This window comes from Melampsora larici-populina, assembly GCF_000204055.1.
Source record: "Melampsora larici-populina 98AG31 unplaced genomic scaffold MELLAscaffold_45, whole genome shotgun sequence".
Classification (NCBI taxonomy): Eukaryota; Fungi; Basidiomycota; class Pucciniomycetes; order Pucciniales; family Melampsoraceae; genus Melampsora; species Melampsora laricis-populina.
In genome coordinates, this window is record NW_006768809.1 from 636,720 (window position 1) to 655,020 (window position 18,301).

At 43.8% G+C, this 18,301-nt stretch overlaps 4 protein-coding genes across 4 annotated transcripts; all 4 read left to right on the top strand.

The window, feature by feature from the left end:
• Positions 1 to 3,620: 3,620 nt before the first annotated feature.
• Positions 3,621 to 7,697, top strand: MELLADRAFT_75544 (uncharacterized protein; the record flags this gene model as incomplete). The annotated part of the gene is made up of 11 exons (XM_007414707.1): positions 3,621 to 3,874; positions 3,942 to 4,061; positions 4,126 to 4,240; positions 4,300 to 4,627; positions 4,696 to 4,827; positions 4,892 to 5,788; positions 5,846 to 5,961; positions 6,023 to 6,365; positions 6,429 to 6,806; positions 6,878 to 7,151; positions 7,215 to 7,697. 11 exons carry the CDS (start codon positions 3,621 to 3,623, stop codon positions 7,231 to 7,233), a joined length of 2,976 nt encoding a protein of 991 aa, XP_007414769.1.
• Positions 7,698 to 8,981: 1,284 nt separating this feature from the next.
• On the top strand, positions 8,982 to 10,836 carry MELLADRAFT_38883 (uncharacterized protein; the record flags this gene model as incomplete). The annotated part of the gene is made up of 7 exons (XM_007414708.1): positions 8,982 to 9,154; positions 9,278 to 9,371; positions 9,448 to 9,685; positions 9,791 to 9,892; positions 9,977 to 10,367; positions 10,463 to 10,589; positions 10,696 to 10,836. 7 exons carry the CDS (start codon positions 8,982 to 8,984, stop codon positions 10,834 to 10,836), a joined length of 1,266 nt encoding a protein of 421 aa, XP_007414770.1.
• Positions 10,837 to 13,173: 2,337 nt separating this feature from the next.
• On the top strand, positions 13,174 to 14,134 carry MELLADRAFT_110603 (uncharacterized protein; the record flags this gene model as incomplete). Its single annotated transcript, XM_007414709.1, has 4 exons — positions 13,174 to 13,281; positions 13,436 to 13,486; positions 13,562 to 13,699; positions 13,988 to 14,134. 4 exons carry the CDS (start codon positions 13,174 to 13,176, stop codon positions 14,132 to 14,134), a joined length of 444 nt encoding a protein of 147 aa, XP_007414771.1.
• Positions 14,135 to 15,978: 1,844 nt separating this feature from the next.
• On the top strand, positions 15,979 to 18,120 carry MELLADRAFT_91797 (uncharacterized protein; the record flags this gene model as incomplete). The annotated part of the gene is made up of 3 exons (XM_007414710.1): positions 15,979 to 16,851; positions 17,015 to 17,130; positions 17,241 to 18,120. 3 exons carry the CDS (start codon positions 15,979 to 15,981, stop codon positions 18,118 to 18,120), a joined length of 1,869 nt encoding a protein of 622 aa, XP_007414772.1.
• Between the last annotated feature and the right edge of the window lie 181 nt (positions 18,121 to 18,301).

An 18,301-nucleotide genomic window follows, 5' to 3' on the forward strand; every position in this document is an offset into this window, starting at 1 on the left:
CTCAGGTACATAGAAGTTCCTGGAGGAATTAGAAGCTCTGTATCAGAAGATAGTCATTGGCATCTTCTTCAACAAGAACCATAGATAACCCCAGCATTGATGGTGAGGAAGAGCACATCTTTGGCTCGACTTTTCGTGTGGGTCCGTAGAGATAACTTTGAAGGTGATCTAATTATAGGAGCTGGAAGTAAAGCAGTTTCAAGATTCTTGACCATTTGGGTTCTTTGGTCGTGCATAATTCAGTCTGCAAGAAATTATCTAGAAAGTCAGAGCGCCAGCTCGTCAAACATTGATGATTCTGGTTAGGCCTGGCGTATTTATCTGGGGAACGAGACCATTCCGAATGTATCTGGCGGAAAACGAGACATCGGGGTAGCAGTAGACCAGAAGAACACACAGATCAGCTGCCCATATCCAATTGGTGTATATTTGACTCTCTTGATTTGCATTTCATCGTCACACTCAAGACTAATCCTGCAATCTTTCTCCACCAAGTCTCCATCAACAGTCTTCCTACCTCACAGACATAAAAGCGCGGTGTTGTGTGGTTTCGGTTTTCTAATCCAAACTTGTCTAGAGAGTTTACGTCAGACAAGCATCTAAAAGCGATCCAGTTTGATTTGACCACCACACTTCACAGCATTCAAAAAATACCTCATCGTAAGATCTAGGGTCTTGTGAGGTATTTTGGAACCCGCGACTATGTCTTGCTTGGTGTTCCAATTTGTTTCACTCATGGTAAGATGTCATTCACCATTCCAAATGCTTTCCTATGTGGCTGATCCAAAGATCGCATTGCATTTTTTTCTAAGTGAGTTCAGTAACGTAGACCTGCGGTGTTCGCCGCAATCTGCTTCAACGCAAATCACAAAGGGAGACTGCCTGACCACGACTGAGATGACCACAAAGACAGTCACAAAGAATCCTGCTCGAGCCAATCTTGTCTACATACATAACATCGGTGTCGCATATGTACCAGAGTCATCCAGAGATGGGGAAATTATGAGGTTGACTTCGTTGACCGTTTTCTGCATCAACTACAAAGTAAGGCCTCATCAATTTCTTGCACACTGACATGTTCATCACATTTTTTAACCGGTCTCGTCATCACAACGCCCAACACAATGAACACACCGATTATGCCGCGAGTTTGCCTCTCACTATGGCAACAGTTAGCCTGATTCAGCAAGGATAAATTTGATTCTGTTTGATGTTGATTATCAGTCAATTGACCAAGTCTTGATTGTATGTAAGAACATCTTGTGATTCAGACTTGAAGGAAAGCTCAAATCCAGTTCTACTTCGCCAATCGGATCGACTCCGTAAAGCCGATTGAAGTTGGAATTTCGGCATCTGCGTCATGGAGATTGGAGATGAAGTACAAAGTTCTTTTTTGGCTTGAAGAAAAGCAAGGGGAAATCATTTGAAGCGGCTCCGAGGTAGAACCTGTGATCACCCACCGGCGTTGATTTGGTCTTCGGGTTTAAGAAGCATCTTGTTGATTCTTGTTGGTTTGTGGGTGAAAAGGATAAATGTTGGTCGCGCAGTCACGGTCATACGTCGCACAGCGCGCTTGATCGGCCGGGCAAATACTTATTCTGCCGGGAGTCTTACACCACTCTTCGCAGATGAAGGATGCCAACTGACCCAAGGATTCGATAAATCTCGACTTCTTCATGAAGGATTCCATCTTGAAAAAAGTTTATATATCGAATCTGCAAAGAACAACGAACAGCTTAAAATCTATTTGAATCATTTTTTTTAACTCCAGTTTACAATTATCATCGACTTGCTTGATCTCAGTCATAGTGCACTTTCCGATTTGGTCAATCCCTGGGTGCAGTGTTGCTTCACTGGTCATTGCTCTACAATTTTAAATTCTGGCGTGCGTATGTATGTTCCATACATTTAAATCTAAACCGTTTGATCTTGAGTCTGTTTCCTGCTGCCTTTGCTTCTCATTAATTCTGATTAATTCTGACTGACGCAGATATAAGTTATAACCGAAGGTGCTAAAGCGTTGTAAAAGCAGGGTGTCATCAGATAGTGTGTATATCACACCTGCATCCATCGAGCGTGTCTCTGATCGCTTTACGGTTTATGAGCTTTGGAAACTCGATACACACTGGCACAACATCATTGGGACTCAAGTTCTCAACTGATTCTTGATACGAAGTTTCGTATTTCTCGTTCCTCCTTCCATCCCACTTCGCATCAGGTCGTTTGTGACTTGGCCTCCCAAGATCACGACTGATCACGGCTAGTTTGGGTGAGTTATTACAATTTCAAGGCAATTAATCTGAGTCAAACCTGGCTGAATCCAGTGTTGATTAAATTTACTACGTCATTATAAATTGACCTTGAGCGCTCATCTTTTGGAATTGATGGTTTCTAAATTGTAGTTTTTGCATATTTAAAGTCAAAATAGTTAAGTACCTAGTTCTTAAGTCATAGTACTGGTTTCAGTTTGGTCATAAAGTGGAGTACATATATTCATCTTGAGTGTTCTAAACTTGGATTTCTCATCCACATTTCGGTAGATTTGAGTGTGTAGTCGGCCGTTTACCAATTATTTATTATTTGACGCTGGTTGGGTGTTAATCGATCTTCTACTCAAAGTCTTGATTGGTGTGTGAGTTTGATGAACAGAACCTTTTTCTTTCTTTGCTTTAACTTTTTGATTCTTTCCTCACGAGACTGGTCTTTCGATTTTCCCATCAGCTCTACTGCTGCGTTTTCCAAGGGAATAAGATAGATCACCTCTCGGTCTACAAGGTCAGTGTTTATTGACCGTCCTTGGTTTCGTTGAGTCTGATTAGGCCTGATTGACACTGATAAATCATCGCTTGGTCAGCTTGGGTAGAACAACTTGGTTTCTGTCCAGTCTCGTCCGTCGTCAACTTTCTGGTTCAACTTATCAAGTCTCACTTCATTCACCCCTTCTCACAACTCCTTCTTAATCCAATCAAGTTTGATCGTAATCGTTCATCAATTCCTCTTATCGCTCAGTCCAGTTCTTCATACCTCCCTATCAATCCACCGATCGGAACTGGTTTGGTGATTTGTAAGTCATATTCTGAATCGGTCTGGGTAGCTTCTCTTGGCCGTGTTTCGGGTCCGATGACTCTGTCGCGCCTTTTCTCACTAGCGCGAGAGCGTTTTATCATCACTTTCCAATCTGGTGCCTTTTGAAACGTCCCTTGCACGCTCGGTTGGCTTTTATATGCCCTGGACTTCATCAACACCAGTCCACTTCAACCTCTTCCCTCGCCACCCTTCCCTGACAAGCCCTCTGCACCGTGCCTGTCTCGTTTGTTAACTATCTACCCCTTTGCTCTCGCCATCCCGAATATTTAGTATATACATCTCATAAGTTAATCGGATCCGGGCTCTCTTGAGGTGCATTTCATATCCGGCGCACTTGTTTTCTTCATCAACTTTTCTTTTAATCGTCATATATATCATATCAACCGCCTTCTCCATTCCCTTGTCAACTTCTTCGTGACCTTGACTCATTATAGATTTTGTTGAATCTCTATCACTCTCTTAATTCCCTCCCCCTTCTCCTACAGTCGACCCCCTCGGTTTAAAACTCTAGCAATCACCTGGCATCGAACATCATGTCAGACCAACCCGTTAAAGATGGCCACAACGAAGCCGAGAAAGACTCCCAATCCGATCAACCCGTCGCTTCGGCCCCAGCACCTGCAGCAAAGAAAGCCGGTCGTTTCGACAAGACCTTTGAGCATGAAGAAAAGGCCGTTCACGCACTCGTCGACATGAGTTTAATTCAGCTCAAGGCAGAAGATCTTTACGACAAAGACAAGGTCGATTTGGAGCAAGTCGAGCTTGACGACGTCTGGACTTTGCTTCAGTCAGTTCTTCACAGTCACGCTTCATTCTCGTAGTGTCTTTAATAACCTCTTGCTTTTCTACGATAGATGTAACGAGGAAGGTTTGACCAGTGAAGAGGCCCTTCGTCGTGTAGAGATCTTCGGTCCCAACAAGCTTGAGACCAAGGAGACCAACGCGTTCTTGCAGTTTTTAGGGTTCATGTGGAAGTAAGCACGCGTTTAGCTGAACTCTTCGCGTTTATTTTACTCATCAACCTCTGTCTCTTCACAGTCCTCTGTCATGGGTCATGGAAGCTGCTGCAATTGTGGCTATTGCGCTTGCTAATGGTCAAGGTCAACCACCGGATTGGCCAGATTTCGTCGGAATCGTACTATTGCTCCTCATTGTGCGTTCACATTAAACCACTCTGCGATAGCCTCTTTCTGACCCTTTACGTACTTTCAGAATTCTGCTATCGGTTTTTACGAAGAACGGTCTGCCGGAAATGCAGTCGCTGCATTGATGGAGTCCTTGGCCCCCAAGGCCAAGGTTCGCCGTGACGGATCTTGGAAAGAAATTGAATCAGCCGAACTTGTTCCTGGTGATATTGTCGCCTTCAAGATCGGTGATGTTGTACCAGCTGATAACCGACTATACGATGCCATCAACGTTTCCATCGATCAAGCTGCTCTTACTGGTGAATCGCTTCCAGCAAGCAAGAAAGTCGGTGATCAGTGTTTCTCTGGTTCCACCTGCAAACAAGGAGAGGCAGAAGGCGTTGTCATCGCCACAGGTTTGTCTTGTTGATCACGTCTCCACATGGTCTTTGTTTTCTAACTACCTCGTTGCATTCCCTTTTAGGTGCCAACACTTTCTTCGGTCGGGCAGCTGCCCTCGTTGGGGCTGATGACGATTCATCTGGACACTTGCAAAAGATTTTGGCTCAAATTGGAACTTTCTGTTTGGTCTCTATTGGTATCTTTGTTGTCGCAGGTATGTTGCAGTACCATCTTTCGCACCCTAAATTGCCGCTGATGATTGCTTCGTCTTATTGCAGAAATCTTCGTCATGTATGCCGGATTCCGCTTCCAATACCGTCGAGGTATCAACAACATTCTCGTGCTCTTGATTGGTGGTATCCCCATTGCCATGCCCACTGTCTTGTCCGTCACACTCGCTGTTGGAGCTCAACAACTCGCCAAATACAAAGCCATCGTCACTCGAATTACCGCTATTGAGGAGTTGGCTGGTGTTACCATTTTATGCTCTGACAAGACCGGTACTTTGACCACCAACAAGTTGACAATTGACATGACCACCGTCAAAACCTACGCCGAATTCGATGCCGAGGAAGTTTGTCTTTTGGCTGCTTACGCATCCCGAACGGAAAACCAAGACGCTATCGACACTTGTGTTGTAGGAACTGTCGGTGCCGACAAGGCCCGTGCTGGTATCAAATTATTAGATTTCAAGCCTTTCAACCCTGTTGACAAGAGAACCGAAATCACTTACTTTGAAGAGTCTTCTGGCAAAATGAAGCGTGTCACTAAGGGTATGACTGGTATCATTATCGAATTATGTTCGCGAAACAAGACCGAAGATGTTGAGAACAAACTTGAAGCCGATGTTGAAGAGTTTGCTCGACGTGGTCTTCGTGCGTTGGCTGTTGCATTCGAAGATGTACCCTCCAATGACAAGGAAGCTGAAGGCAACGGATTCGAGCTCATTGGTCTTTTGGCTATCTTCGACCCTCCCCGAGAGGACACTAAGCAAACTATCGATGATGCTCTACTTCTCGGTGTCAAGGTCAAGATGGTAACTGGTGATCAATTGGCTATTGCGAAAGAAACTGGTCGACGTCTTGGTCTCGGTGATCACATGTATCCTGCCAAGGTCTTGAAAGATGGTCCTGAGGTCGGAGGCAAACACGCCACCTTAGATGACATGATTCTTGGTGAGTTATACTTGCTATTACGATTTGACTTCATTGAAACTGATAATTTTCCCGCAGATGCCGATGGTTTTGCTGGTGTATTTCCCGAGCACAAATACGAGATTGTCAAACGTCTCCAAGCTCTCGGTCATCTATGTGCCATGACTGGTGATGGTGCCAATGACGCTCCTGCTGTGAGTAGTCCGAACTATTCAGCACTGTAATTCACTCACTGAACCTGTTTCCTGCATCTAGTTGTCTCGTGCCAACGTTGGTATCGCTGTCGAAGGTGCTACTGACGCTGCTCGTGGGGCTGCTGACATCGTCCTCGTTGAACCCGGGCTTTCGACCATTGTCCACGCCATCCGTCAATCCCGTGTCATTTTCCAACGTATGCGAAATTACTCCATTTACGCTTGCGCCGTTACCATCCGTATTGTCGTTGGATTCGCCGTTTTGGTCTTTGCCTACAAATTCGATTTCCCGCCCTTCATGGTTCTTATCATTGCTCTTCTCAATGACGGTACCATCATGACGCTCTCTGTTGATCGTGTGCTCCCCAGTATGACACCTGATCACTGGGACTTGGGAGAAATTTGTGAGTTGTCATCTACTTGCCCCCCGCACGATTACTTTTGCTGACCTCCTCGGACGCCTTCAGTCACCTACGCCATCTTCTATGGTCTTTACCTCGCTTTGTCCACCGTCATCTTGGTCGTGGTCATCATCGAGACAACGTTCTTTCAAGACAAATTCGGAGTGGATACTATGGTCAACGTCAATGACCGAAAACTTCACATGATTGTTTACCTGCAAGTTGCACAAATCTCGCAGGCCCTCATTTTCGTTACCCGATCCCACGGCTTTTTCTTCATGGAGCGCCCTTCGTTTGCTCTCTTTGGAGCCTTCTGTCTCGCTCAGTTGATTAGTTCCATCATTGCTGCGTACGGTAACTGGGGATTCACTGACGTTGAGGGTATCTCCGGTGGTTGGATCGGTATTGTTTGGATCTGGAACATCATCTGGTTCTTCCCTCTTGGTTAGTCAATCTTGAATTGTCCACAGACAGAATAGAACGATGTTGACCGGGTCTCACAATTACTCATACAGACTTGATCAAGTTCGCCGTCAAATACTCTATCCGCGCATACAATGCCAAGCGAGGCGTCACACCAACCTCACTGAAGGTCACCGACGGAGTACCATTGACACGCACTCAATCCCGTGCTGCTTCCATCCACGAATCCCTGTATTCCAACCATGCTTCCTGGATCAAGAAAGCTCAACGAAAGGTTGGACTCAAGAAGGGTGCCACCATCGATCCTACCGAGCTCCGTCGGGTTGGATCTCACCAAGCTCGTGTGTCTGGTGCTACACTCCAGCGGTATGTGCCCACCCTCTTTCCGTGCATTGGCATCCACTGATTCGTGTCACTCCAACCTTACAGGTCTACTTCGCGCGCATAAGACCTCACAATATGTCATCCTTATTCCAAGACAGCGTTCATCTTGTCTCCCCAATCATCCTGAGATGTCTGAATGTACCCCTCAGCGTTCTTCCTCAACAGCTTGCCATTCTCTCTCCTCTCGGTCCGCCTCTTTAATTTACCATCACCCTTTTCTCTACCTTCACTGTCCTTTCATCTTGATTTGTAGAAATATAGATATTATCAGGGGTTCGTCAGCTACGGAGTTGTCTCTTTTGAACAATTTTTAAATTTGTTATTTTGACCTACAGTTGTTCTTTCTTGACTCATGACCACAACTGTAAATGGTCTGCTCTGTTGCCTCTTTGACTATTGTGATTCTTTTGAAGAACACTCTTAGCCTTTATGAGCAAACACATCTTACCCTTGTAGCGTGCTACCAATTCCTTGTCGCGTCTCACTTGTTTTATAGTAACTCAATTTTATATATATTCATCTTAGCTCAGCTTAACAGGCGCTCTCCGTTCAATCCCGGTGATGCACCAGGGTGGGGAGTTGTGAGTCGTGACTCTGACATTCCCCAAAACTGCACTCGCTGAGTTTAACCACAACGTTGACTTCCCTGTTTGGAGTTCAGCAATATCAAAATACTCGGTTGCATAGCAAACACTCAATGTACCATGAGTGGCAGTTTCAGTTGACAACTTCCTGCACGTTGTTCTGTCCCGCGCTGCAATTTCCTCGAGGTTGACCAGTGGTATGGTAGGTCACAGTGCGAGGGAAAAAGAATTGAGCAGTGGCGTTCAGGAATGCCAGAGGTGTAGAGACACGGGTCATGATAACCAAAGTGATATGTAGCATCAATGTCATGTCTGTTTCTGCTCACTTTAGAATGTATGGAATGTGTTTTAGCTCGTACTTTAAACCTCAATGTCAACTTCAGATTCCTCAACTCAAGGGGCACTCGATCAAGATCAACAATCTACCGATCTCAAATCTCAACTTAGCACCTCAAGCTCAGCTGATGTAGCCCATTCGACTGAGGGTGGTGGTCATAGTGGTACTACTCTCGATTATGTTAAATCCATTCGAAACATACCAAGTATCTTCAACTTTGACCACCTACGATCCTCTTCCAATAGCTTTCGTAATCGATTTCTACCGAATCTGTACATGCCTTCCAATCGTGCCGTGGCTCTGGATCGCACTTCCGATAGTGATAGCGTAACAAAGACTTCGATCGTTCCGGAGGATGATGTTACAAGCGATCCAGTCAATCAAACAAGTACTCGAGTACCATCTACGCTCGATGGTCAACAGGGATTGTTCCTCGATTTAACCGACTTGGAGACTACTTTAACTACCAATACTGGTCCATCTGTTCATATTTCTACGAATGAAGTTGATCATAAAGAGCTTGAAGGAAATCAAAGTAAAGAATCAAGTGATGATGAATCAGGTCCACCTGTTTGGATCACAAGAAAGGTTTCAACACCAAGAAAAGCTCCAATGGTGAATCCCACGATATTTGGTGATCAATTAAACGATCATACTACAACTATTGGTAATACCAAATCAAGACCGGTGATCACTTCATTACAATCTCAAACTGGATTTGATTCACAAGCACTCCTAAGAGCTCAATTATTGAAAAGTCAAGCTCAAGAATCTAATAGACGTGAAGAGAATCGTTCGATTTCGGTTCAAGCTTCTTGTTCTTCTTCAGTTTCGTCTCTTTTAATGTCTACCAACAAAAATCAAATTAGTTCTCAACCTGATTCATCTGAAATGAGTTTACCTGTCTTGGATGCTCGAAAGTATTATATCTTAACTAGTGCTGGGAAACCGGTTTGGTCTACTGAAGAAGATTGTGATGATAAAGAGGGAGGCGATACAACTGGTTTGATGGGCTTGATGCAGGCTGTTATTTCAATCTTTGAAGATGATGGTGATGAGCTAAGGTAAGTGGAATGATGATTGATTAAAAAAAGCTCAGCATAGAGTCTTGAGATTGATATGACTGATGATAAGAGCCCTAACGCATGCGTATACAAACTGACCCATGGACTCCTTTTCATCATCAGATACATCGATTCGGGTAGTGTCAAGATCGCAGTGATGCTCAAAGCTCCCCTTTATCTACTGGTGGTCTCTAATTGGGGAGAACCCGAGTCAACTGTTAGTTTGGTTTGAAAATCTACCATGTGGGTGATTATCAGTGACGAAATCTGTTTGTGTTATGGAAAACCCTTAGCTTCGATTACATTTAGAATATTTACATTTACTTATTCAATCAATTCTATCACTTAGACAACTTCATCAAATGTTTGAAAGAAGATCGAATTATGATCTGAGAAGAACATTAAGTGGAACTGAAAGTATTTTTCGTGGAATGGTAGATCGATTACAATGGGATTTTAGTATTATGATGAGTGCTTTGGAAGTCTTTAATTGTGATCCTAAGATTAGGGATCGGATTGGAAGAATTGTGAGTCCGATTGGTTTACCTGATGGATCAAATCAGAAGATTAAGTCAATTAAAAGAAAACAGGATGGTGAGAGTATGATGATGGATGAGGAAGGTGATGATGATTTAGACTTGGATACGGTGGCACGTAAATTATTATATTCAATAGTTTTAATCAATGGTAAAGTAGCTTGCTTAGTTCGCCCCAAGCAACATAGCGTACATCCATCAGGTAAGAAGCTCATTTACTCTCATTTTGTGATAATAGAATAAAATTCATCGATATCTGATCATGCTTGAATCCTTTTTGATGTAGATTTACATTTGATCATCACTACAGTCTTATCATCTTACTCATTACAAACATCAGAATCATGGATTCCAATCTGTTTACCAGGCTACAATTCCACTGGATTCTTACATGCCTATATTAGTTTCTTACCTGAACCTAAATCATCGATTGGATTAATCTTTGTTTCAGGTGATCGAAATGGATTTTTTAATTTAAAGAAATGGTTAGAAAGAATTCAAAATGAAGAAATTTGGAATGAATTATCATTGAAACTTGGAGGCGAAGGCAATGGGTATTCACTTGAACAAGTTGGGATTCCTGGCCTAAGACATTTTGTTTTTAAACATAAAGCTTTGGTTCAAGTTAGTTTTCCGATTTGGGAAGATGATTATCTTAAACTTGAAGATCGTAGAAGGTTAGTTTGTTTGTTTTTGGTATCATCTAAGATCCCTTTATTGGTACCTATTGATTTTATTTATCTTATGATTTGGTTCATGTTTTTTTTGCTAGGTTGGTAACTACCTATCAGAAAGCCTATGATTTAATGCATCCTAAGTTGAGTAGAGTAAAAGATGATAAAAGACCACCTATAACATTTATTTATCTTAGAAATGAAGGAGAAGCGATTATTGGATGGGTAAGTCAAAAAAGATTTGATTTGATTTAACTTTTGATTTTCTTATACTTGCTTTGTAAGCTGATGAGTAATATTCTTATTATTATTATGATGATTTCATTTTTAGAATACATCAACACATGAACTTTATATGGCAGTTTCTCCTATGTTGTCTAAGAGTGCGGCTATTTCTGTGGCTCATTCTGTTGTGAAATGGGTTAAGACGAGAGAAAGTTCATTGTTTTTGACTTCTGCACCAGCTTTTTGATCGTTTGTTTTTTTAATTTGGGGGGGTTTAGATGATTATCTTTTGTTATTCAACTTAAGATTATTTGATTTCTTATTAACTTATAAATTCTGTACAGATTTGTAATGTACATATAGGTGATTGATGTTGACTTTTGGAGTTGTGTTGAAGATTTTGAAAGAATTCTTATGTTTATTGTAAAAAATTGTTGCATTTAATTGAATGTTGACGAGGTCAGATCGCGGCGCTTTGGTATACTTTTCTTAGATAGTGATTATTTCAGATCATAACTTCACACCATGTTAGTATGACTTTGTTTTGAAAGTGGTGATAAAGTGCCTGCAGTAGTATGGGTTTCTATGGGCTTTGGATTTTGGGATCAAAGGAATTACAATTGAGGGTTTAGGTCAAGGCCAGGATCCGATTTGATCACTCCAAACCTTTTGTATCAGATCTGGACATGCAACAAGATCTTTTAAAGATGATTCACCAAAGTTTTTGGAAAGATCTCAATAGATGAGGGTTTCGGACGTGTATGAAAACGTTTGTTCATGAGGTATTTGCTCGTAAGTGGTTTGCCGATGTTCAAAGCGAAGGATTAATGAAAGAAAGATGAGACTCAAGGTAGAGGCTTAATATATAGATAAAACAGCCTTTTTGTATCAATGGCACACAATGTGATCAACATATATGGATTTCTATTCCCTCAGCATTTTGATAGAGAAGTATTACATGTTGCTTTTTTACAAACTCACTCACTACTATTTAGTATTTACACTGAGCTTCGCTGGACGAAAAGGGATTTTCTATTTTCTGAACCCACAAGAAACTGGATCATTTTCAAAGATGGATACCCTTCCAGTTTCATCAGAAGCCATGTCTGCTAGCTTCCTTGCCGAAACGATAATTTGTTTTAGCATTCAGCTCACGTCATGATGAAGCCATTCCATGTGGTCTCTCATCCATGGTATTTTTCTCCTTCTTGGAGACAGCTTCTGCGACTCTTAGCCGACAGGGCTGGATATATCATTGAGATGTTTCTCAAGAGTCAAGTGTGTTTGAAGTTCAAGAATTTACCTTGGGAAATTAGACATATCTAACGATATCCTCAACCTCTTACGTTTGGTTTGCCTCCACATCATCATGTCTGACTTAGACGATGTCTTTTCGAGAAAATGGAATGGTGTTTCACTTTCTATCTGCACTGTCACTTTTCAATGCTGGTCAACATTATCCATATCGGCTAGACAGTCAAATGATGAACTCAACGTGACAGGCAGTTTGCGGCACGTGGGTCGAGATTGTTACATATGTGACCTACTTTATTTTGGTGGTAACTCATGGGTAACCCATCACTGTGCTCAACGGATCACACAGCACCGATGACGCACCACGCGCTGGTCATGCCTTGTTCAAAGTTTTCAATTTGACCAAGCATCGTCCTTGAATTTCATGGAATGATTTGATGTATCCTTCTATCCCTTTGAAGACAAAGAAACTACATCGCCACCATATACATAATTTGGTCTCATCTTTTTGCTTGCTTTTGTTTGCGAGCCTGATCTTTTTTGTGGCGTGATACGAGGAGCGCACTTGCTTACGATCATAACATAGCTCGTGGCTGGTGGACCTGTTCTAGAGATCTTACTTGGCTCATACTTTGACCGCAGTGGTCCCCAAGAGAAGCCATCCCTAGTACACGAAATCCTGCACGCCACTGATTCGCAGCATGTGACTAAATTCATGATGGACGTTGTGCATATGCACGGTTTCAACTTTTTTCTACATCCCTGAGCGCCAGGCGAAGCCAGGCTTATGTAGACCTTTCTTCTCGCTGTGCATGGTGCATCCCGAGGTTGTGGACATGAGGACGCGTGCCCTGAATACGTCTCCTATACTCAGACTCAGTCCATGTCTTGGACCCAATCTTACATTTAGGATCGGGCCCGCGTCTCCCCACTCCTCACACCTCATCAGGACTCGTCAGGAGACGTGTCATGACGGCGGATCGATAAAGTACCGTACCGTATACATCGTTGGTCCGATTTGCTGTTCCACAATTCTGGTCTACCTTGCCTATTGTTTCACTTACACATTGTCGTCTTCTGCTTTCTGCTCCCCGAATGTCTGGGTGAGTGAGGTCAAATGCCACCGCATACATACATTGTTGACAAGACGCGCAGCAACGCCTTCCAGGGCTCGAACCATCTGCTCATCAATCATGTCATAAGCGTATATGAGCTGCGAAAAAGATTAACTTCTGGTGTCAAAGTCAAAGCTTTGAGCTAGACGAAACTCGATTATGGCAGAATACGTGGGCAGATCACCGTGTCAAGTGGGATACTTGACCAAATATACATGATCTGTATTTTACAAGGGTCATCGTCGACGGAGACCGACGGGCGTTATACAAACTTTCGTACCGACAGCTTGGAGTCACGTCAAGGCAATGAGGCACTATCGACGGTGCTTTGATCTGCATATATAAAAATGTAACCTTATAGAAGCTTTATAGATTTAAGTTTTCCATTATTTGCAAGTTGCTCAGCACCCACTTCTATCGAAAAGCTCAGGCAGATATTGGAGTCATCCCGTATTGTTCCCGTGGGTTGGTGTTCAGTTTCTCGATGTTCGTCAACATAACCCAATCAGTGCGATAATCTTCCCACTGGTGAGTGAGATGTGCTCAAGCGCCCGATTTGTCTCACTCTTGACATTGAGGCACAATCATTCAAATAGACGCCAGCCATATCCTCAAAGTTTAGATTCAAAGAATGAAGGCGATGGACAACCATTTATCAAGAAGGCAACTACGGCCTCACTCGATAGATCAGAAGTCCCCATACCAGGAGGACAGAACCCGCTGCTTTACTTTGTGACTCTTGTCAGTAACCACACGATCACGAGGAGCTTGTTCCATATCATGTTACTTACATACCTACAATGCCTGCATCTCATGAAGCGCAGTGTGATCTGCACATTCGGTTTCTCCGGCCCCACATCATGGGTGGTTACAGCATAAGTACATAACTATGTGCAAAGGGAACCTTCGTTATTGCGTGACATCGGACTCCTCACACGAGCCCCATTGCGCGCGATCACCTCTGTATTGCATCGATTTATGAAGAATCTATCACTCCAGATTACACTCCGCCATACCTGGTGTGGATAGAGGTTTGCTAGCGGCGCCAGTCTGACACCTGCACGGGCCGTTTTTGTTGCGTCAGCAAAACGAGAAACTTCAACACTCGGCTCTCCTCCATCAGCTGACAACGGCTTTATACCCGTTTCCCAAGCCCCTTTGCCTTGGCGGCAGTAGGCACTCCACCAATTCTGTTCTTCGTCCCATCAATTCACCAGAAATTTAGCCTCTTTCACGGGTACTGAGGAGTCAAGAAAAAACAGACATCGTACTCCTCAGGGGTGAACGACTTATACGATGACTACGATGCGTTGGGCGGATGTTTCTTAGGCTCGCTTGTGTCCTATGTTTCATATCATCATATCCTATCGAGCAGCTTAAAGACACGATCTCAAAGACAGTCTTGAGCTTGGGTTAACCTTGCTTCATCTTATGATGTGCGGATTGAGTGCGAGGCTCCATAACCAATGGAAAAGGCCCTTCTGGCTCCTTCCAAGTTGTAGGAATGGGTTCTCACCTCTTCTGAGCGAAGGCAAAGCAAAGCATTACCAGAGCCTAAAACAGGGGTGGGAGGAGGGAGCACATAGGAGCATATTGACAGCCAAGGTTACCTAAACTCACTATCACGAAAAAAATTCTCTTTCCTGCTCTCAAGCGTCATGATGTTTTTTTCTGACTCTTCACCGCTTTTCTCAAGCATGTCAACATGTACAGAATAAGATATAGTAAAGTTTATTGCATGGGTCAATTTCGTACATATGCTCCTCAGACTTTATTCTTGATCGCCGGCCCGTCGGGCGAGACCCTCAACCTTTTCTCTATATTTAGACTGGATTTCCTCACGACTCCAAGAGCAACTCAAGGGCGGCACACACTGAAAACTGCACCCCCCCTCAACATAGTCTTCCTGCTCTCTTCCCCTAGCTTCCGTACCTTAACCATCCTTGACCATATACGTATCATATTCACAACACCATCTCATCATCAGGATGATCTTTTGACTTTACCCAATATGATTTTTTTTCTATCGATATGATTTTCTGAGATCGCGCTTGACTGTATCTCGATTGCGTACCACCCACACTACATTCAAACAGTCTTTTCATTTCAGTCTGCCTTCTGCTCACCTCGTTTTGTTTGCCTTGCGTTTGTTATCCGTTCCTTCTTACGTCACAATCACGTGCGGATTAGTTTCCTATTTCATTGCTTCTTCAATTTTACCCTGTATCCTGCTCAATTGCTAGCCTATCCATTCGTCATCCTCAGCTCATCATCGTAAGTTTCTTAAGGTGCAAAAAAAGTTTGAGGCAGCTTGACAAGCTCATAGTCTATTTTAGATTCTACCATCTTTCTTCATCTCGTGATTGCACTGACGGATAACGGACAAATTAGTGCGTCACCTGGTAGTCAGTGGCTTTGCAACACGCGATGCAGATCGCGTATATATGCATCTCTTGACGTTGTTGTCTGACTTATTCAAACATCCATATTTTCCAGAAATCTTCCAGCCCTCCGGGTCTTATGCATAAGCGACATCAGTCCGGAACGCCATCTCTGTACGAAGCTGATCTCAGGATTTAGTTGATGTTTTCATCTGTTTCATAAAATTCTACGCATTGCTTTCCTTCCTGGTGCGTAGCATTTTGCATCTATCACACCCTTCATGGACCAGAAACTGATGAATTCATCTCATCAATTTCCTGATTCACCTTGACAAAATAGATCAAAGTCACACCGGATTGAATCTGATTTGTCCTAGCATTCGTGGGTATTCCTATTCTTTTCCTTACGCTAGTTAGGTTTTCCTTACTCTGTTCAAAGCGAAAACCACCCTGACCAAGTCTTTATGATTCTATTTCATTTTTCTAGACGTGCTTTTTCCAGATAGTAAGCATCTTCATCTCACATAATACCTTCAAGTCTCAACTTCAGCTTTTCACCGTCCATAATCTAACATTCTTTTCCGTATCTAGTCAGACTTGAGGTACACCTGAAGGCGTAATTCATCGAGGGAAAGGTTGATGCTCAAAAACCCCGAGAAGATTAGATCTATCATAATGTCTCATAGTCACTCGCAGTCTTCCAGCAGAGCCGGTACTCCCAGTGATTGCGTTCGCCGTGAAACATTCATGAATGTAGCTGAAGTTGAACAGCAGCAACCTCTAACGTCCTTCCATGCCTTTCGCTATGGGACTCATCTGGAGCCATTCAATCTCCCCGAATCCGTTGAAGCTAGAAGTGGGGGCGGAACCAACAAGATGTATGAACATAGCGCTGCAGCGCAACAGCCGCTTCAATTCCCTGGCAGCGGGTCTCAGTCGGTATACCATTCCCCCTCGAGCAGCCCATCTACTCCGAATCCGCAATATGGAGATTATAATCCTTTCCCACTCAGTCCTCCCTTGAGTGAAGGAACATCACTCGCTTCATTCCTCAGCCAGAACTCTCAGCTTCACCAATGTAGCGTCAGTCCGAGTAATCAACCAATCCATCTACCTTCACCATTGCACCAGACTCCATTCGACTTCTCGAGAGGATCCAACGTAGGACCTTTGTCACAACCCTACCCACAACGACGTGATGCAAGCTCACATCGGCCCGATCGTCGTCATTCAAGTGCTTCTACTTCCTCTTCACGCAATATCCAGTTAACCCCCCCTTTTTCAAATTATGATTCACTCGGACTCTCTGCAACCAACCCCCATCCGAACCCCATCTATAGCACCATGATTCCGGCTGATCCTCCGAGGCCGGGATACTTTTATATGGACGCCAGTAGAACAGTAGAAGAGATTTCTGGCAACGTCGAGCCAGCTTCGAGTGCGATTCAACGCGGGTCTGGAACCAATATCATGGGGGGCCAAAATATCCCGCTGAATTCAGCTCCACAGCCTGTGAGAACGCCTTATTTCCCTTGCCCTTGTGTCATTTTCCCGTCCAGTTGCCATGGATTTCAAGGCGCCAACTGCTCGAGGATCCAAGTTCATAATGTCAAACTGACCAGTCAAAACTGATAAAGACTCATGTTACCACACGCGCCTTGAAATCGACGTTTAGGGAGCGAAGACGGGAACACGACAATACCGTAAAAAGACTCCACCAGTCGCATGTGCTGTCTGCAACATCCACCAAACTCCAGAGTGGCGAAAGGGGCCTTCAGGCTTACGAACTCTGTGAGATTCCTCTTCAATACCTTCCAGAAAATTAGACCCATGCGTGCTTGCAGGTCACTGACACACGCATGTATGATGATTTATCTGGTCGCGCGGTGTTGGAATGGAAGGTGTAACGCGTGTGGCCTGACAGCCGCCAAGTTGTCAAGTTCCGAGCCAACCAATGTCGAAGAAGTTTGGCATCAACTTCGTGAGGTTGGCCTCAACCGTTTCCGAGGGAATTTTGAACTCTCGGCTGATCAGAAAACAAAAGCTGCTCAGAATTGGGCGACACAAACTGCTAATGGTACTCACCGCAGCACTCACAACCCAAGATCCGGGCACTCTTCGACATCTCTGGATTCCTCACAAAAACCACCAAAACAATCCAACGCGAGTGCGAGTGCAACCCATAAGCTCTTGAGAAACCAACAGAGCCCATCTGATACGGACGCAGCCCATCAGCTCTTTGCAATGAGTCAAGGTAGGAACCAAAGTCTAGGAGCTCCTATGTCAATTCATAATCCTGGTGCCCCTTCATCTACTTCCCTCGGGCTCAGTCATCATTATGGGCCGCCTTCGTCACCCAATCCTGCCTCGCTCCAACTAGATGAACGGTTCCAGCACATGACATGCACGACAGCTGACTTTAGTGGGTTATCAGCTGCCTTCACCATTACATCCGCTTGCGCACCCAATCCTGTCAATTCGGCGAATTACCCTTCATCGCCACTCATGTCGCCAGGAGGCCCTCACCAACAACATGTTCTAGGGATGTATCCATCAATGATGACTTCGTCAGAAAATGGACATCCAACTCATGGTAGACGTAACTCCATCGGTGGGCATCGAATGTCAATCTCCTCAATTATCAATCAAGACCCACCCTCGCGTCCGGCGTCAAGTATGAATCATGAGGATCATCTTCAACGACTACACCAACAACAAGCTCATATGCATAGTCTACTTGTACAGAATCCATCTCCGAACGGCTATCCTAAACAGATTTAAAAAGTGATATAATTCTATAGTCGTTGTTATGTTATCTGTCTTTTTTTTCGACCTTTGCGCTTTGTCTTCAAATCGCGTCTCTACTCAACTCAAATGATTGAGTATGTGCTCTGGATATGTTTCATTGAAGCCAGCTTATGGCAATTCTTGCTTCTGTCAATCTTTTTGTGTGTGTGTGTGT